General features: G+C 30.7%; 2 protein-coding genes across 2 annotated transcripts in view; one reads left to right on the top strand and one right to left on the bottom strand.

Annotated features, from left to right (window-relative positions):
- The window catches only part of LOC107444215 (ras association domain-containing protein 8), a 376,108-nt gene that overhangs the window by 306,517 nt on the left and 49,887 nt on the right, over positions 1–19,704 (bottom strand). The window lies entirely within an intron of this gene.
- The window catches only part of LOC107446971 (soluble guanylate cyclase 88E), a 202,004-nt gene that overhangs the window by 145,083 nt on the left and 37,217 nt on the right, over positions 1–19,704 (top strand). The window contains exons 5-6 of the mRNA XM_043047850.2: positions 3,079–3,163; positions 10,539–10,668. Coding sequence (XP_042903784.1) covers positions 3,079–3,163; positions 10,539–10,668 — 215 coding nt within the window. The remainder of the gene's footprint in view (positions 1–3,078; positions 3,164–10,538; positions 10,669–19,704) is intronic.

The following is a 19,704-nucleotide window of genomic DNA, read 5'->3' as shown; positions in this document are numbered from 1 at the left end:
CCTGATCAATCATTTCCTCGGAATCAAATATTCAAATGGAGTGATGTTGGACAGAACACCTTTCAAATTTTGGAAACATATTTCTTTTACTAATCTTATTATATTACAGCTTTAGAATTTCTTTCAAATTTCTAAAGAACTCTAAGTTATCGATTTAGTTATCAACAAGATGAATATTTTCTTTCTTTCTTTTTTTTTGTTTGGTCTTGACATCTTACTTCTTCAGCGTCTTGCCTCTTTTATTATATAAATTTACAACAATCTTTGTTTTTTTAAGAATGGGAAAATAAATGAAATTTATTGAAGATAAATTTGTTCTTGATCAACTAATCTGGAAAATACTCTCCCAGTAGTTAAGTCAGGAGGGTAGTCGAAAGTTTAGGCCCCTTTATGGAAATTTTAATACGCATTTTGCTATTTTCCTGAAACTAATGAAGCTAATCAAAAAGTTTTTGGACACATTTATAAGACTTGCTTGAACACAATTCAATGTAATTTTCTTAATCATTAATTATTTTCTATTTTTTAATTTATTAACGATCAAAAAAGTTGAATTGTAAATTATGAAAATTTTTACAGCTATTTAATTTTAAATTCAAATTACAAAATCCAAAATTTGAAGGAAGTAATTCTCGAGCCAAAAAAAATTAAAATACAGTTTCGTTGAGACGTCCAAATTAAAAAAATAGAAACCTTTGGCATCTCTTTTGACTAAGCTCAAAAAAGTTGAATTGTAAGGCGTAAGCATTTTTGCAACAATTTAATTTTCGTAAATTCAAATTTAAAAATCCAAAATTTGAAGTAAGTAATTCTCGAGCAAAAAAAAATTTAAAATACAGCTTCTTTGATACGTCCAAATTAAAAAAATAGAAACCTTTGACCTCTCTTTTGACTAAGCTCAAAAAAGTTGAATTGTAAGGCATACGCATTTTGCAACAATTTAATTTTCGTAAATTCCAATTACAAAAATTCCAATTACAAGTAATTGTAAATTACATTTACAATTACTTCCTTAAAATCCAAAATTTTAAGGAAGTAATTCTCGAACAAAAAAATTAAAATACAGCTTCTTTGAGACGTCCAAATTAGAAAAATAAAAACTTGTGACCTCTCTCTAGACTAAATTGAAAAAAGTTGAATTATAAGGCATACGCATTTCTAATTTTCGTAAATTAAAATTACAAAATCCAAAATTTGAAGGAAATAATACTTGAGAATCAGAAATTTAATAAACAGTTTCTTTTAGACCAATGTTCCCCAACCCCCGGTACCGGTCCGTGGATCAAATGGTACCGGACCGCCCATTTCATTGAAACTGAATTTAAATTCCTAGGTTTATACCCCAAATTAAAAATATCTGTGTTCTATTAAAATTTTATTTATTTAAAAAAAAGGGGCCCCGAAGGTAGAATACCTCGAGATTGGCAGAATGCCCTGCAAAATACCCCGAGATTGCCACCAGAGCACTTAAATCCCCATTGCCATTTCCGACAACCTATCAATGTAAAGCGGGGTATTCTGCAGTAACAGCAACCAAAACAAAGCAACGGAATAAACAGGACATAAGCAACACACTTCGGGTGTCATTGTCTCCGATTACCCCCAGATGCATTTATTGCAAAGAAACAGGCTCAGGGTTGTCATTGATTTAACATTCTACTAAATTAAAATGTTAAATCACTTTATATTTTTTTTGGTGTAACTGTGTTTTATATTGAAGGCATGTTTAAATACAATTAAATTAAAATTCAAAAACCAAAATAATTTAAAATATAAACAATCAACGTCCCCCACCCCACCGGGCCGCGGTAAAATTATCAAACGTTGACAAGTCTGTTGTGATAAAAAGGTTGGGGAACACTGTTTCAGACGACCAAATTAGCAAAATAGAAACTTTCGACCTATATCTCTTGACCAAATTTTTAAATTCTATGGGACCATTGTTTTCTAAATTGCAACTTCCCCCTTCCTTTTTAAAGAGTCAGGAATTCAATTCGTCGAAAAGAAAAGGTATGTTTATTGAGAGACTGTACGTTTTTATCTCCTATTTCTTAACTTAAACTATCATTTGATCTAACTAATTAGTATATTTCAGATAAGGACTTCGAACCTACAAGATTGAGTCCTAGTACATCATAAAAAATTCTGGATCAAATTACTGTATAAAGTGCGGTACTTTGGGGGCAAAATCCGTAAAATCCATTTTTACCTGAGGACTGTTTTTCGAAGGTTAAGTCGTAATATGAAATTATGGTTTTTTGCGAATAATATTCTATTTTTATAACTGCAGAGAGTTTGTAACTGTTACTCATGACAGCTGCGCTTATCTTGAAAATGGATCAAAACGTCAAATAAGGTGGAAAGCCACAGTTTTGTGAAAATGAAAAGCGCTTGTGGTATAATTTTTAAGATTCAAAAACTTACTCCAGTGCTGCATTACTTGGGTTCATAAACATTTGCAAAAACTGGGAATATGGTAGGGATTTTGATAATTTTCATCTAGGTCGAAAAATGTCGCCAAATTGGCTATTTTTTAAAAAAAGTTAAATAACTTTTAAAATGTTTAAGTTATTTGTCTGTTCTAAAACCTAGAAAAGTCTTCACGGCAAGTTTACACAGATAGTTTAAAATCATCGCATTGCTCCGAGTGTGAGGCAATTAAACTATGTTTTTTAAAATTTTCTTGGGAGATAGAGCTTCGAAAAACAGCGTTAAGATATTAGACCGTAATTTTTGCAGTAATTTTTATTTAATTTGAGTGATTCAGCGATTTTATGGTAATTCAACAATTAAAACATTGCGGTATATCAGATTTTTTTAATTCAGTAGAGTGTTCCATTTAAAATGAATTTAATGGTAAAAAGTACCACACCTTGAGTACCAATACTTTTTACCGGAACTTTATCCGGAATTTCTTACAGTGTAAGTTATTTTTTATATATATTTTTTTCTTCGGATCATTAGATCAAAAGTTATACAGGACGTTCGCTTTTTTGGAACACTATACAATATTTTAAAATGTTTAATATTTCATTAAAAAAAGGTCTTTAAATTAAAAGTTTACTTTACTATTCATAGGATTAGAAGACAAATTATTACATTTAAAAGGACAAATGATGTATATGGAAGAGTGGAAGAGTATGGTCTATCTAGGAACTCCTGTGTAAGTTGAATTTTAATTTAAAAATTTGTAAAATTCATTTTATGTCAGTGCATATTACTCTAAGTTGCAGTTTTTAATAATTTCCTTCAGTATATGTTATAATCATTGCTCTCATTATATTTAATAAACAATGCCTACATTTTTATTTATTATAAATTTGTATTGTTTTTACATATTTTATAGATAATTATTCCTAACAGTAATTATATTTAATAATCATTGCTCTCATTATATTTAAAAAACATTGTAAACTGATTAACCAGGTCGCATGATAGCATTTAAAGGAATGGTAAATTTGAACTAATAAGGATGAGTTTAGAACAAGGCAGCTCAAAATAGTGTAATTATTAGTGGTAGTTTCCTTACAAAAAATAAGGTGTTTTGAGGTTGACAGGTTAAAAAAAATATACCTGAGATAGAAAATGAGATTATGTTTTGGACCAAAAATGACCTCATTAATAAATCTCAATTTCAACCTTATTTACCCTTCACAAAATCAGCCTCATATCTAACTCAGAAATAGTTTTAATTTAGATCGGGTGAAATTCACATCTCAAATATATGTATTTGCTTGAAGATAAGAAAAATAAATCCATACACTTCAAAAACAACCTCCCTAAGCTATTTGCTCTAAAGTAGGTTTTTATCAACCTCAAAACAACCTCAAGTGTGAATGAATACATATTTTGAATATGCACCTTGGGAGGTGGATATTTTAAAAATGTTTTTGTAACCAACTTCGAATAAATCTCAAATCAATCTTGACATTTAAAAACAAACTCATATAAACCTCAAAAATACCTTACATTTTTGTAAGGGAAGACAATAGCACCATTTTTTCACTCATGCCAAATACAATCAGTATAATCATAACTTTTTGATTACCTCTAATCGCCTTAATTATCACAATTTGATAACATTTGTTTGACCTCTGTTTTTGATGCAAACCCTTATTGAAAATATTTTATATTAACTATTCCCAGCTGCTCATTCTAGACGCCAATAACAACAAAATAACAACAACACTTAACGTCGTCAGTAACAACAAACACTTAACGATAAATACTCACATTAAGCCATTAAAAATTGTACTGCAGCGCGTTCTATAATTTTCCATATTAGCACGACTTTACATTAACGTCATATGCTCTCATGCGAGCTGGTTTATCATTTATATACAGTTTAAGGTGCACTCCACATGCTGTGGCTGCTATATTTCTAATGCTGTCACTTGATTCACATCTTATTTGAGTAACCTTTCTCCATAGTATTAATATCTAATATAAATATATTTTTAAATTTTTTTTCTATCTTGTTTTCGTGTCTTTCTCAGCGTTCATAAATAAACGAAATCTATTTTCTATTTCTTAAGATCAATTTCTTAAGCTTCTTCGAATAAGCGAAACATTTACCAAGTCCAAAATTTAATATTAAGAAATACTTATATCCTACTTTTGCTACCAAAATATATCTACACACTAACTGGTCGTTTAATCAATGGTAAATAATTGATTGTTTGCAAATGGGGGCAATTTTATTTAACAGAAAAGTATATTCTTGGAATGCTATAGAAATACATAATATCCCTATCAAGATACCTTAGGAATTTTAAAAAAAATCCTATGAAAAGCAATACTTGGTAAAAAAAATCTTAAGTTTTCATTATTATCCTCGCAGTAAGTTAGATCGAAATGTTGCAACAATATAATTAGGAAGCATTACACCACGATGTCAGAGGAACCAACCAATGTTCTTTTAATGGCTTTTAAAGCCGATATAAAACGACCTTCATTACAATAGTTAAATTACAAAATCCTTATCCATGAGCAAAGAAGTTTTTAGAAATATCATTAGTCTTTATTACCAAACATTACTGAAAGGGAAAGTGTAGTAAGAAAAAACACTGTAATGGTATTATTTATAAAAGATTAAGCAAAGATTTGATAAATTTCCTCTGCGTTCTATTAAGACATAACTATTATAGTAAAGTTTATAAGCAGAATTTTACTTTCCATCATTTTGAACTTATCTTGCATATTTATCCTTACTAAAATTTTACTGCTTGTTTTCATTTTTAATGATACGTAAACTAATAACAATGCATACTTATTATTTTTTTTTCATTTGAAGAAGTTATTTCAGTCTGCACTAGCCACATGACATTCGGTCAGTGTGGGCAAATTATGCATTTCATCTATTCACAGTCAGAATTTTTTCGGGAAAAAAATGGTTAAATAACAATTTATTTCATTGTTATTTTATCATATTCAAACAAAAGAGTCAAATAACCATAAAATCGCCATAAGACAGTATTCAAACTGTTAGCCGTAAGAATAACTGTTTATTAACTGCTTTCAACTTATACTGTTAAACAACCAGATATTTATCGCACCAAGTAGAGGCACTTTATTAAGCTACTTGCAGCGTCCATTACATATTATATGCAGCGTTCATTACATATCCAGATTGCATTACATATTATAGCCGAGAGGGCTAATCTGGTGATCTCATGACAGAACGAAGATTCGAGTCCAAGCATTCACACCACAATACTTCTTTCATTCCCTTCAACAAATGGAGAATTTCCAGTGTCCAGCACTTCCCAATTTATGACCCTGGACTATTAGATTACGATACTCTCATTCACGCATAGATGACACCACCATAAAGCTGCTTCGTACAAAAAGATTACAATACTTGATCTAAATGTTTTCTTGTCTTCTGGAGTGGGGTCAAAATTACAGGGCGTCGGAGTTGAACAACGGTAGCCGTAAACTCAAAATTGCGTCGTTTGTTCAACGATGGTTATAATAATAAATAATAATAATAAGATTCGAAGTAATTAAATAGTTTATGTTGACTGGTTCTTTTTTTGGGGGGGGGATTTTTCTACGTGAAGTAAAAACTAGTCGTAATGACTTTAAATACATTATTGCTAGAAACAATGTGTTAGTTATGTAAATATATTGTCCATCTAATTATAACAATGAAAGGAGTAATAGTAAGAAAGATGGCTTTGTCTTTATTTCAACAAATATTTGAATCGTTTCATTCGGCGATAAGTTGATATTTAAAACCTAGCTTCTTACATAATTTATATAAAGTATAAAATATGAAAGATTAAGCATTAAAGAAATTGGAGATGAAAAAAGCAACTTTAGATTGCGAAGTCATCGAAAATAAACTGTATAAGCACTTTCGGGAGCTGATGAGCGATAGCGAGGAGAGAGTGGAATTATTTAGAAATAAGAAAATATTTTTTTATTGAAGTTGTTTTTAAATTTTATTTTATGAAGTAGTTTGAAAAATCAGTATTAAATCTTCTTAGCTGAAAGATAAACGCATTGACAGAATTTCGGAAATTCACACTTTTCTAGTGCTTTTAAAATAATAATGATCATAATAATATATTTATATATATATATATAGCATAATAAATAAATACAAAAAACACGAAGAAAATTAAGAGAAACAATAAGTATTATTTATTGCGCATAAGCTGCAAGTAAATAGAACTCATAAAATAAGTTCAAAATGAAGAGAAAACAAGGGAAAAATTACAGAACAATGGAAGAAGGGGGAGGGAGAGATAATAATAATAATAAAAATAGCAAGAAACCGAAAGAAAAAAAAAATTCGAAGAAAAAGGCAAAAATTCTTAAAAAATCCGGATTTTTATGAAGAAATAAAGAAATTTCCTTTCATAGCAAACATTTTTTAATAAAAAAACATTAAATTTTTTAAGCATTTTTCAGAAAATTAGGAAAAGAAATTTTTGTTACAACCAACGTTACTTTTCTTTAAACTAAAAAAAAGTAAAAGGATTTTATAAAAGGATTTTGAAAAAAAGTGAATTTAAAATAATTAAGAGCTAATGAAAGCACTCTCTCTTTTTACTCAAACTTTCGTTAGTTGTAATGAAAATATAACTACTACAGATGTTCCAGTAGTTTACCATGTATTTACGGATACTAGCAACGGAAATGAAATCGGGATTATATGTGCCTGGAAATATATATATTACTGACTACTGATATTTGTAACAGTTATCGTATGATCATATATAAATATGATCTGTGATAGTTACTGGTACATGATTAATTGACAATCTCACTAAAAGATTAAAACCTAGATTTTCATTAAAACCAATTCCACTTCTAAAAACTAAAGTTATTTTAACCAAGTTTCGTGCCTTAAAATACTTTTAACTATTCAAAACAAGCTGAAACTAATCTGAAAATTAAAGCGTTATTTAGAAAAAATTAACTGTCTTCATTATGCTTACTTTTAACTCTTTATACTCATTGATATTTAATTGCACTTTTATATTAATTCGCTAAACCAGAAAACTTTTTATTTAAGCCAATTCAAATCTAGAAAACTTAAGTTATTTGACTAAACTTGGTGCGTTTAGGTACTTTTAACTGTTCAAAACAAGCTAAAATTAGTCTGAAAGTTTAAACGATATTTGGACAAAATGAAATATTTTCACTGTGCTTACTTTTACCTATGATATTACTCGTTGATATTTAATGGCACTCAACCGTTAAAGAATAAATGTATTTTAAAACTTCTAACAGAAAGTCGTTAAATTTTTCTTTCTACTGATTTTAAGTGAACTCTTAAGCCCATTTAATATTCTTGGAAATAAATGTTATACCATTATATTTCGCATTAGCTATTCGTGTTTGCTTTATCTTCAGAGTGAAATAAACACGTGGAAGTTAAAATAAAAGGATGATACTACTTAAAGAGATAGTGTCTGTAGCGTTAAAAATGTACTTACGAGTAATAAATTTAATGTGAATATCAATTGTGTAAATTTTTTATTTTATTTTTTTTGAACAATTTTGTAAAATTTAGTAGAGTAATTGAAATTGATTCCAAGCAGCATTGTTAAATTTTCTTAGTGTTAGTTTAAAAAGATAGTTCTATTTTGTAATAATTAATTTAAGTTAAAAAGTACATTTTTATGTAGTGAAGATAAGCAATAGTTTTTCATCGGATAATGAGTTCAGCACTTAAAAATGAATATTTTAATTAAATGTGAACATAAATAAAATAAAAAAAATTCCCCTTTGTTCTTAAGATTTTGAAGGATAGATTGAAATAGCTTCCGATTTCTATAATTATCTTTTTTCAACTTAATTTTTTCTAAAGAAAAATGTTATTTTAAGAGTGAAATAGCATTCACGATGTAACTATTTGACTATATAATCCTTAAGAAGAATACGAGATAAAAAAAAAAGTTAAACTCAGAAATGTCAAACATAAAATTGTAGAGATATAGGGAATATCATAGATATAGGGGTTCTATCATAGATATAGGGTATAATATAGACATATAAACTATTGCTCTATATTAGTCCTTATATACTGCAGTGAAGTAGCATATTTCGTGAGCAAATTCTCTACTCAAAAACTAATTAAATTTAAACCCTAGATTGTGTACTAAGGATGATGCTATACGGCAGCATCTGCAGTTGTATTCTATTTAACTGTTCTAATATAATTATTTGTGAAATTTATCGTTGGGTTTTGCCTTTTGATATTTCCATCGCAAACATTTATTCTTATTGATAGTGTTAAAGAACGTAGTTGGTTTTTATTAATGCAAATTTATCGGCCTAACTGTAAAAATAAAACTCACTACTCCGTAAAAAACTTCGGGATCAAATCATTGTATAAAGTACCAGCACTTTGGGTGCACCATCCGTAAAATCCAGTTTACCGTAAAATCCATAATAACCGTAAAATATTATACCCTAATTTTTATAGTAATATTTATTTAATGAGAGTGATTATTACTGTGAAAATTACGGTATATCAGATTTTTTGTTCAATAGCATGTTACGGCATCTTGACTGTTGATACTTATTACCGAAATTTGATCCTGAATTTTTTACTGTGTATAACAAATGTGTATTTTTTACTTTTGAATTTAATAGCTCCGCATCCTACTCGCTTTGCTAAACAACCCTTAAAATTTCTGCATAATCATTTTTAAATACATTCTTGAAATAATTTTATTTATTACCTAATGGGTTCTGACTTCGCTCACGAAATCTCACGATTGCTACAATTATATTTTGTTCAATTATATGTACAATTATATGTAGTAATAAGTTGAAAGATCACAAAATATTGTTTTATTGCATAAACACAGTGTTGGTATCACGAATTTATATCCCGATTTTAATGTTACAAAAAATCTAAACATAATCATTTTGAATGGTTAAAAAAAACCTTTTTTCAATTCATCTACAATTTTTACTACATATAAACACAATAACCATTGCCTACATTTTTATTTATTATAAATTTGTATAGATTTTACATATTTTATTTATAACTATTTCTAATAGCAATTATATTTAATAATCATTGCTCTCAATATATTTAAAAAACATTGCCTATACTTTCATTGATGTTCAATTTGTGTAGTTTTAACATATTTTATTTATAAATATTCCTAACAATAATTATACATTGCCCGCAGTAGGGTTTAAAATTGGAAAAAAATGTTCTAATAAATCGCTATATGTGTTTCATTTTAGGGTGTATAGTTTTTGTAGAAAAAGACTTAAGTAGTTTTGTGATGTGAATTTAGAATTATTTTTATCTCGAACCTTTGTAAACTTGCTATGTTGGGCTAAGATTGTAGTTTCTATATTTGGTGACAAAGGCCCGAGAAAGGTTCGCAATGTAGGCTTAATATTGGGGAATCTATATTTTATCATATTTGTTTATATAAGGGTTGCGTAAAACAAGTAATGGACAAGTTTAATAGCATCAGAAATATATTAATGAGAGCACTTTAGAGGGTTATAAAGGAATGTAAGAGGAGTTCGCCGCAGATTATGTTGACTGGTCAACCAGGTCGCATGACGGCATTAAAAGTGAGGGTAAATTTGAACTAATAAGGATGCGTCCTGAACAAGACAACTCAAAATAGTGTAATTTTTAGTGGTAGTTCCCTTAATACCTGAGATATACCTGAAATATACCTGAGATAGAAAATTAGGTAATGTTTTGCACCAAAAATAACCTCATTAATAAACCTAAATTTCAGCCTCATTTACACCTCACAAAATCAGCTTCATATATAACTTAGAAATTATTATTTAGAATTTATTATATTTAGAATTTACAATTTAATACATATTAAGTTTCTGATTACTATATCAAATCCTTGTATGTTTTATGTCAAAGAGACTTAGTGCTAAAATTAAATTCCTAAGATTGCACTGAAATTTTCTATTCAATATTTCACAAAATAATATCCACAAATAATTGTGTTATACATACAATAAATTAATTGTGAAAAATGAAATAGTGCTTTCATCATCAAATTATTGAAAATTGCCATTTTTAGAATGCGTGACTTGGATGCAATGGTACATACTGGACTCTACATCAATGATCTAAGCATGCATGATTTTAGCCGAGATATGGTGCTGGCCGGACAACAACAATCCGCAGAATTGAAGCTGGCTTTGGATCAGGTTTGTTTATTTTTCCTACTTCTTAATTATTTTACTAGGCAGAAATTTTTTAAAAAAAATTTCCCGTTTCCCAGATGAATATTTTTAATTCCTAATGGTTTCAAGCTGAACATAAATATGATAAGGAAAACCTGAGAGCCGAGATGGCTCAAGGGACAGAGAGCTCGCTTTCAAATGAGGTGAATCGGGTTCGAATCCCGGTAGATACCATATCTGCACCCGGCTTGCACCGACCACAGTGCTGACGTGAAATATCCTCAGTGGTAGACAGATCATGGCTTTGAGTCCACTTGCCGTCAGGTTAATCGTGGGAGGTTCTCGTGATCTTATTCTCCATGTAATGCAAATGCGGGTTAGTTCCATCAAAGAGTCTTCCATTAAATCAAATTTTTTTCTCAATACTTGATCCATGAGTTCCTTTGTCTTCTGGATTAGGATCAAAATTACAAGACTACGGAGTTGAACATTTGTAGTCGTAAATCCAAAATCGGATCGGCTGTTCAACGACGGCTACGAAATAAAATAAAAAGAAACACCTGAAATATCTGCGACTTTTTTCTTGCACCACACATGCATTGTTTAGAAAAGTATATTGTTACAAATTTTTAAATATTTGTATAATTTTGTAATTATTTTTTTGTCATGAGGCTAAATGCCTCAGACGGACTAGGAATGATCCAAGAAGAAGATGAAGAGAAGAAGATCTAAGAATGATCTTTCGAACAAATTAGAGAATTTGTAAGAAAGGCGTGGAATTCTAACGTAATTTTGAAAGAAAATAAGGCTTAATGCATTCGTTGTGGAAGTTTCGATTTGGCAAAATTTTTGCCGACTTGGCGATACTTGGCGACCACAGTATCAGAATGATTATGACAGTCTAGGTGACAGAATGATTGTTCTGAAAAATTCGAGTTTCAAAGCGATAGGATCAATATTTGCGGGAATAGTCTAGAATCATATCGAATCATATCTAGAATCAAGTTCCGAGGTGACGCAATACCTTTCAGATGAGAGGAGGCCTTAGTACTGGTTACCATAAATAAGAAATTTGATCATTTAGTAGTCCAAACGTAATGTCATCTTTCTTGCTTTCCCAAACTGCGCACCTTAGTAGCAAGAGAGTAGTGACATCTTTCTTATTTTTCTCCATTACGCAGTTTACGTTCGTTACGTCGGACTACTAAATTAATCCGTGCTGAGGCCTTCTCTGTTCTAGGAGGTGTCGCAGGTGTCGTCGCCAAACCTATATAAATATTAGTGTTCCTCGTAGAGTAGGGATTAGTTTGCTTGCGACTGCGGTAGTTCTGCTTTGCTAGTCTGTAGGGAACCGCGTTAAAAAGTCTATGTTACGCTGTATTACGCTTTTATTTGAGCTGTAATTGAGAGCTAAAAATAGCTGTATTTTCTGGAAGATTCTGTTAAGATTTTTTCAGAAGTCTTTTGGACTGTTTTGTTCATTTCTAATTGAAACGAGCCCCTGCGCTCGGTACGGTATAGATGTCCATATGCTTTAATATACATTAAGAACACCTTAATATGCTTGAGATTTCTTAATTGCATTGTAAATCTGTATTTCTTTACTTCAAAGAAATTTCCTAAACTGAGAGTTTCTGAAAGGCTGCTTAATCTAAAATCTCGCAAAATTTGATTTAATGTATTTTTTATTTTATTTTTTTGACACTGAGTAGAGGGAAGTTTCTTTGCTGGTTTTGGACAGTATATGTACAAGGTATATTATATCTGTATAATAATAATATTAAATAATAAAATATTATAATAAAATGAATTTGATAGAACAATAAGAGCTGAGGTGGCTCTGGGGATAGAACGTTCGCCTTCCAATGGGGTCAACAGGGTTAGAATCCCAGCGATGGCTGGTCTATACGAATTCCACACCCGGCTTGCCCCAATCACAGTGCTGACGTAAAATATCCTCAGTGGTAGACGGATCATGGGTTTGAGTCCCGTTACCATCAAGTTAGCCATGGGAGTTTTTCATAGTTTTCCTCTCCAAGTAACGAAAATGCAGGTTAGTTCCATCAAAATGTCTTCCACGAAGGCAAATTTCTCCAAATACTTGATCTAGAAGTTCCCTGGTCTTCTGTAGTGGGTTCAAAATGACAAGGCTACGGAGATGAACATTAGTAGTCGTAAACCCGAAAATTGGATCTCCTGTTTAACGACGGTTATAAAATAAAATAATATAATAAAATAATATAGTAAAATAATATAATACAGTGACTTGCAGCACCGTACATACATATATTGCATTGTACTTTAATGTAATGCAATATAAAGCATGTGATGCATTATATTTAAGTTTGAAAAACGCATCCTATGTAACGAAAAACCTAAATTTTTTTGCAAAGAGGGCTAATTACCTTTTTTTTAGTATTGTATTTCTGTTTAGCAGGTTAAACTCATTCAGGATCAGGTACTCTCACCTGAGAACTGTTGAATTAACTGTTGGTCTCAGTCATCAAATATCTACACTAACCATATTGCACTTAGCACTTAATTTGCATTGATAAATATTTTTTCCCATAAAAGCTAAAATATCGAAACGCTTTTTAACTTATTATGAAATATAGTATTTTTATTTTTTTTAAAATCTGGTTTTCTATTTTTAAGAAATATTTTTTAATTCATAGAATCTTCAAACTTGAATTAATTTACTAGAAAAAATTTTATCTTTTCACGTATGCATTTTTTCTTAATATATTCGAATTTGCCTAGCTTTCAACTGTCCCTTGCGTTTAATTAAAATTATCGATTTGTTGAAGACATTCTGAAGATTTGTGGAATCATTATTGCGTAATTCTAAAAAGAAAAATCTTGTTAAGAATTTACTACAATTCCCAATTTATCTCAGAAAAGGTGATTAAATTAAATTCTTTGACTCTCAAATTGATTATGCAAATACATTTTAATTGGAATCGTGTTATGCCTTTGACCACGGAATAAAGGGAGGAGTTATTTTCAATATTGGCGGTATTGTTTCGGCGTTAGAAAGGAAAGTGACTCGCCAAAACGACTTGTTGATGGAATAAATATATTCGACAGACTAGACAGTAAGTACTGTCGGAAATTTACGGATAATGACTGCAAATTGACTGCGTGTTCCATGTCAATTTAGTCAAAGGAGGGATTTTGCGATAAAGAATTATTGGGTGGAATAGTTGTAAACGAGTTCGCGGAATGGATAGATTTCTATTTTTCGCTTTATTATGCTTTCGAGTTCAATGATAATTTTTTTTTTTGTATAAAAATTTCTTAAAATTAACTTTCCTCAAAAATATTCTATAATGATCTGATTGTTTAATGTAAGAAATATTAAATTTTAATTCTTTTTAAAATTATCTGCTTTTTTGTTTAATTCGGACAATGTAATACCGTCTGAAAACAAACTTTATACTTACTTTCACGAAGCCTTATGGAGGTTGATTTATTTTTTTTACGAAGTTTGATTGTAAGTAACATCTTTAAAAAATCTCATTAGAAATGGTCTGTCAGTTAAAATTAGAATTGAATGATTTTCATTAGTGTTAGTGCTAACTCATTTAGCATAAAATTTTATTTTTGTACACGGAGAACAAAATTTTGCAAAATTGTATTGTTTGAAATAATGTGTGTAAAAAGAATCTAAAACAGTATGCATGTAATCGTGATGTTTCTGGTAAAAAAAACTGTAATTCTGGTTAATAAAATAAAATATGGTATTTAAATAATTAATTTGGTAGTTTTTCCGTTCATATGGTAATAGTTTACTGGTAGAATTTTCTTTTCTTTGATTCAAATTATGGCAGCTGCAAAATTTTATAAAAATAGTGTTTCTAAGTTCTCCTTTAATAAAATACATTTGTTTTACAATAAATTATGCATTAATTTAAAAGTTATTCACTTAAATATAAATATATCTAAATACAAGGTAATTTCTGTTTATCTGTCACAGCAATATTTTATTATAATAATGAAAAAATCTTTTATTAATTATAAATACACTTGTACAGTTTCAAAGATCACATACTAAGCTCAGTGTAAGAAAAAAATCTATTATATTACGAAACATATCTGGCAGCAAAGTTGCCATAGATTATCCGTATGATACAGAAAAATTAAGTTATCGAAAATTTCCTGTAACAAACACTACAGAAAACATCTGTACGCACCACATCAGGGTATGATAGATGAGGGGTTCCATAGAACAGGGTATGACAGATTAACCTGGCGTGAAGATAGCTGCATACCATCTGGTTGACATGGTGAAACAGATTTCTAGAATTTTGATTATTTTTTTTAACATCTCATTTTCAGACTTTTGATAATCGTTAATTTTAAAAGAATCATGTTAATTTTTTTACTTTTTTCTATCGCTTAGTTCAGATGGAAATCGAACCCAAGACCAGCCTAGTATGAGGCCAATTCCTTGATCAAATTTGGCGGGAAGGTAGCTGTATACCTTCTAGTTGGCATAGTGATACAGATTTTCTAGTATTTTGGCAATTTTAGTCTTTTGAGAATCATTTCTTTTGAAGGAATCGTGTTAACATTTTCTTCCATCGTTAAGTTCAGACGGGATTCGAACCCGAGACTTTCATGGTATGAGACCAACTCCTGGACCACAGTACAATCTAATCGACATCTGTTTCAATACATCAAATAATTTGTTTCAGTTTTGATACCTTAGTTTTTCATGTTCAAAACTGAAAAAAGAAATCTGTACCCAACAGATATAGTCTGTCTCAATTGTTACATATTTTTGTTCACAGAAAAATATCTCTTTTTGTAGATAACGATGTAGTTTAGCAGTAAAATTTTGTAGTTTTAGAGAACGGGAATTTTCGGTAGGAAAGTTACAGAATTATTATGTTTTTAATAGAAATTGTTTACAGTGCTTAGGTTGATTTCAAATTTTCAAATTATTTTATGTCTTTATTACAAATTATTATCTATAATTGTTTGTCTCTTATTTATCATAATTGATAAATAAGAGACAAACTATATATATATATATATATATATATATATATACATNATATATATATATATGGCCGGAGACAGATTGTACCAGATGTTTAAGCACGCAAATCCGAGATATTGCGACTTTGTGGTCTGTGAACTCTGAGCTGCCGATCCATGACATCCCAAATGTACTCTATCGGATTGGAATCCGGTGAGTTAGGCGTCCAGGACATTAACTGGAATTCAGCATTTTGCTGATGGAACCACTCCAACACAATTTGAGCCTTGTGACACAGGCGTTGTCCTGTTGGAAAATTTCATTTCCAGCTGGAAAAACAGAAGCCAAGTAAGGGTGCAACTGGTTCGCAATGATGTTCAGATACCTTGTAGCATTCATGGTCTGCTCTACCACAATCAAGGGTCCCAGAGACTCGCAAGAGAACGTCCCCCAAAGCATAATACCGCCACCACCGGCCTGTGTATGGCCTACTGTACATGTAGGTAGTAACTGTTCGCCTGGAAGACGACGTATCCTAACACGACGATCAGAGTGATGAATCACAAACCGTGATTCACCTGACCAAGCAGCTCTCTCCCATTGATCCATGGGCCAGTCGCGATGTTCCCGGGCCCAGATCAGGTGTAGTTGGCGATGACGCTCGGTCAGCAAAGGCACACGAGTGGGACGTTTGCTGCGTAGCCCCATATCCAACAGTGTCCGCTGAACAGCGTGCTCTGATACTATTCTACTTGACCCTGCAATGTATTGGGATGTCAGCTGAGCTACTGTCTATCTCCGGTTTTGCTTCACCAAGCGAGACAATCTCCGACGACTTTTTTCTTTGATAGCGTGTGGACGTCCAACACTATATCGTCTACTGCTGGTTTCACCGTCATTCATAACATCCATTCATAACATCCGTCATTCATACGTCATTCATAACATCCGTCATTCATTCATCATTCATAACGTCCACTTTACATAAGTACTAACAACTGTAGATCACGGACAACCCGCGAGTCGTGCAGTTTCGGAAATACTTGTTCCGAGCCTTCGAACCATTACAATCTGCCATCTATCAAAGTCGCTTAGATCCGCAGCCTTTCCCATCACTCACAGAAGTAAGTGTAAGAATGATTCTTCAAATTCTTCAGCAACAGTTAAATACCACTTCCACCTGATCACGTGCCTTCCACGTCATCCAGGAGAGTTCATTGCAAAACGTAGGGGTGGTCATAATATTTTGTAAAATTAATCAATAAATCGATGACTCTTTCAGACAATGTAAAAACGGTATTTGAGTGATAATCAAAAAATCTACTTTACTACACGCATGCTTGATACATTATATCATAAATAAAATTTTAAAAAATGTATACTTACAATTTTTTTTTTAAATTCATGAGAAAGAAAAAATTCTGAGAGCTTAGAAGGCATTTATTGAATTGTCCCAAAAATACTGTGAGTAGGTACCATTAGGTTAAATGATTCAGTGCACTGTAAAAATTCGTTTGCGTGATCACATTCCTGCCCTTACTTTTAACAAATAATGACATGAAATGTACTATGAATTTTTACGAAAATCCTTTTTTATTTTTATCCATTTATTTATAAAAATATTTTTAAAGTTTAAATGTTTATTGAGTTCTTGACATGGAAAAGAAGGTTCCTCTTTAAGAACAGCGCAAGTAAATAAAAATCATTAAACAGCATTGAGAATTCGGATTCAGTATTTACTTTGCTCTTGTATTTGAAATAGATATCTTCGCATTATTTGAACGGTATAGGAAATATATCATAGTATCAATGGAAAAGATTGGTTGGTATATAATCTTTTATATTCGAAAGAATTTTTCCAATATGTTTCAGTATAGTATTTCTATTATCTTTTAAGAGAAAACAAAGCAGTGATTGTCTTTAGCAAGCTTTTTATTTAATAAATATTTATTAATCATCTAATAATAAATATTTATAGTTATACAGTTATTTTTCAAAACTTCATTTAAAATAGTTTATTAAAGGAACTCTGTAGAACTTAATATGTGTATAGTTTACAAAACTGGATTTAACACAGCGGGTATTTTATTTCTGCTCTGATCCTTTTTATAATTTTACCCAATTTATTTAAAAATTAATTTAAAAATCTTTATATTTTCGAAGGTTATTAACTGGATCATACCAAAATAACTACGTACTTATAAAGCAATAGTTATATTCTTAGTTCGTACTTGGTTATGTTCCTAATTAGCTATATAAATTGAATTAGCTGAAAAAGTTAATCAAGCATTGTAAAAACTGACTGCAATTTCTACAGAAGAAAGACACATTTTTCACAGAAAAAAACTGTTCAAAGAAAAATACCGATTTTTTTCTTTGTTTTTATCTTTTATCCGCTCACTGTAAAAAATTTCAGTTCTTTTTACAGACTTCTTCTGTATATTTGACGATTTAAAGCTATTTTGTTGATTAAACGGTTTTTCTCTGTTTTTTTTTAATCTATTCATAAACGTAGTGAAATTGATAGTTTATATTCTAGTTTCTGCCATGCACTGTTGCTTACCATACGATAACTCCATCTTTTTTCAAATTATTTTACGATAATTTTCTATATTTGCTCTTATTTTTCAGTAATTATTTTGTAGTTTTGAACTTCGTATGTATCTGCGATTCGATTTAATTGTTAAATTGATACTCTACCTGATTATCAAATATTTATTTAGATATAATTTTTTGATAAGTTAAGATTGCCAGACATTTTTATACGGGTGGGCTATTATAGTCTTAAATGTCTTTACACTTTATTACTTCAATAAGTGTGATTTTTTTTGAAAAAAAAAAAAAAACAGTTCAAGATTTTTCTTCATAATGACACAACGGAGCTTTCGAAATTCAGAAGACAGCACTCGACCCCCAATGATGCGATAATGGTTTGAATCCCAGATTCGACTGATCATTCGAATGCTGATCTCGGCTCGCACCAACCATGATGCTGACATACATATTTTATAGAATGTTTCGTTAAAATAACAGACTGATCTCGGCTCGCACCTACCATGATGCTGACATACATATTTTATAGAATGTTTCGTTAAAATAACAGACTGATCTCGGCTCGCACCTACCATGATAACGGAGCTAGTTTGTTTAAAGAAACAGTATTTATCTGCTGAAAAACAGGTGACTGTTTTTAAATAACAGTATTTTTTTACGAAATAACCGGTTTTATACTGACACACTGCCTACAGTTTTCTCTGTTAAATTTAATAGATTTTTTAACAGTAAAGAAGAAATAAAGTTTAATTTAATTTAAAAACGAAGCAAATCCAGTAGATTTGGTTTAGAGCCGAGAATGCATAGCGTGTGTCTGAAAATGTTGTATTAAAAAAATAATGACTTATCTAAAGATATAATGCCTAATTCTAGATAATGTTTGATTGTATAAGATAATGCTAGATCCAAAGGAAAGGTAGTCACTCCTAAGGAGTGATTCCTGATCTAAAAAGATAATGCTGGCTCTCAAAGATAATTCATGACCCTAATGATGATCCTATTTAATGACTTATCCTACAGGTACACTATAAAGACACTGTATTACTCGAAAAGACCTCTTAAATGACTTATCCTACAGGTACACTATAAAGACACTGTATTACTCGAAAAGACCTCTTAAATGACATATCCTACAGGCAGGGGCGTACGCAAGGGGGGGTTATGGGTTTAAACCCCCCCCCCCTTGAGCTCAGACAAAGTGAATTTACAAAATAATACAGACAAAAATAAAAATTTTAGTAGAAATTATGCGGGTTATTATTTTTTAAGACTATATATTTTTATTTGCCTTATGCCTACTTTTTTTTTCTCACGGTATTTCTCAGAATACTGATAAAACATTTACTATAATAGGGTTGTATTTTTGAAACCAAATTCACGTGATACTGTTACGGGCGAGCCCCGATCACTGGTTCCTTTCTGACCTGCCAGTCGCGATAGTTTTCGAGACTGGCTGGCATTCGCGAGGTCTGGAATCCTAGACGTTCTGTCGTCTTTGAGACAATTCGAGAATTTTGTAGATG

Source organism: Parasteatoda tepidariorum, chromosome 8, assembly GCF_043381705.1.
Source record: "Parasteatoda tepidariorum isolate YZ-2023 chromosome 8, CAS_Ptep_4.0, whole genome shotgun sequence".
NCBI lineage: Eukaryota > Metazoa > Arthropoda > Arachnida > Araneae > Theridiidae > Parasteatoda > Parasteatoda tepidariorum.
This window is presented reverse-complemented; position numbering and strand designations above follow the sequence as displayed.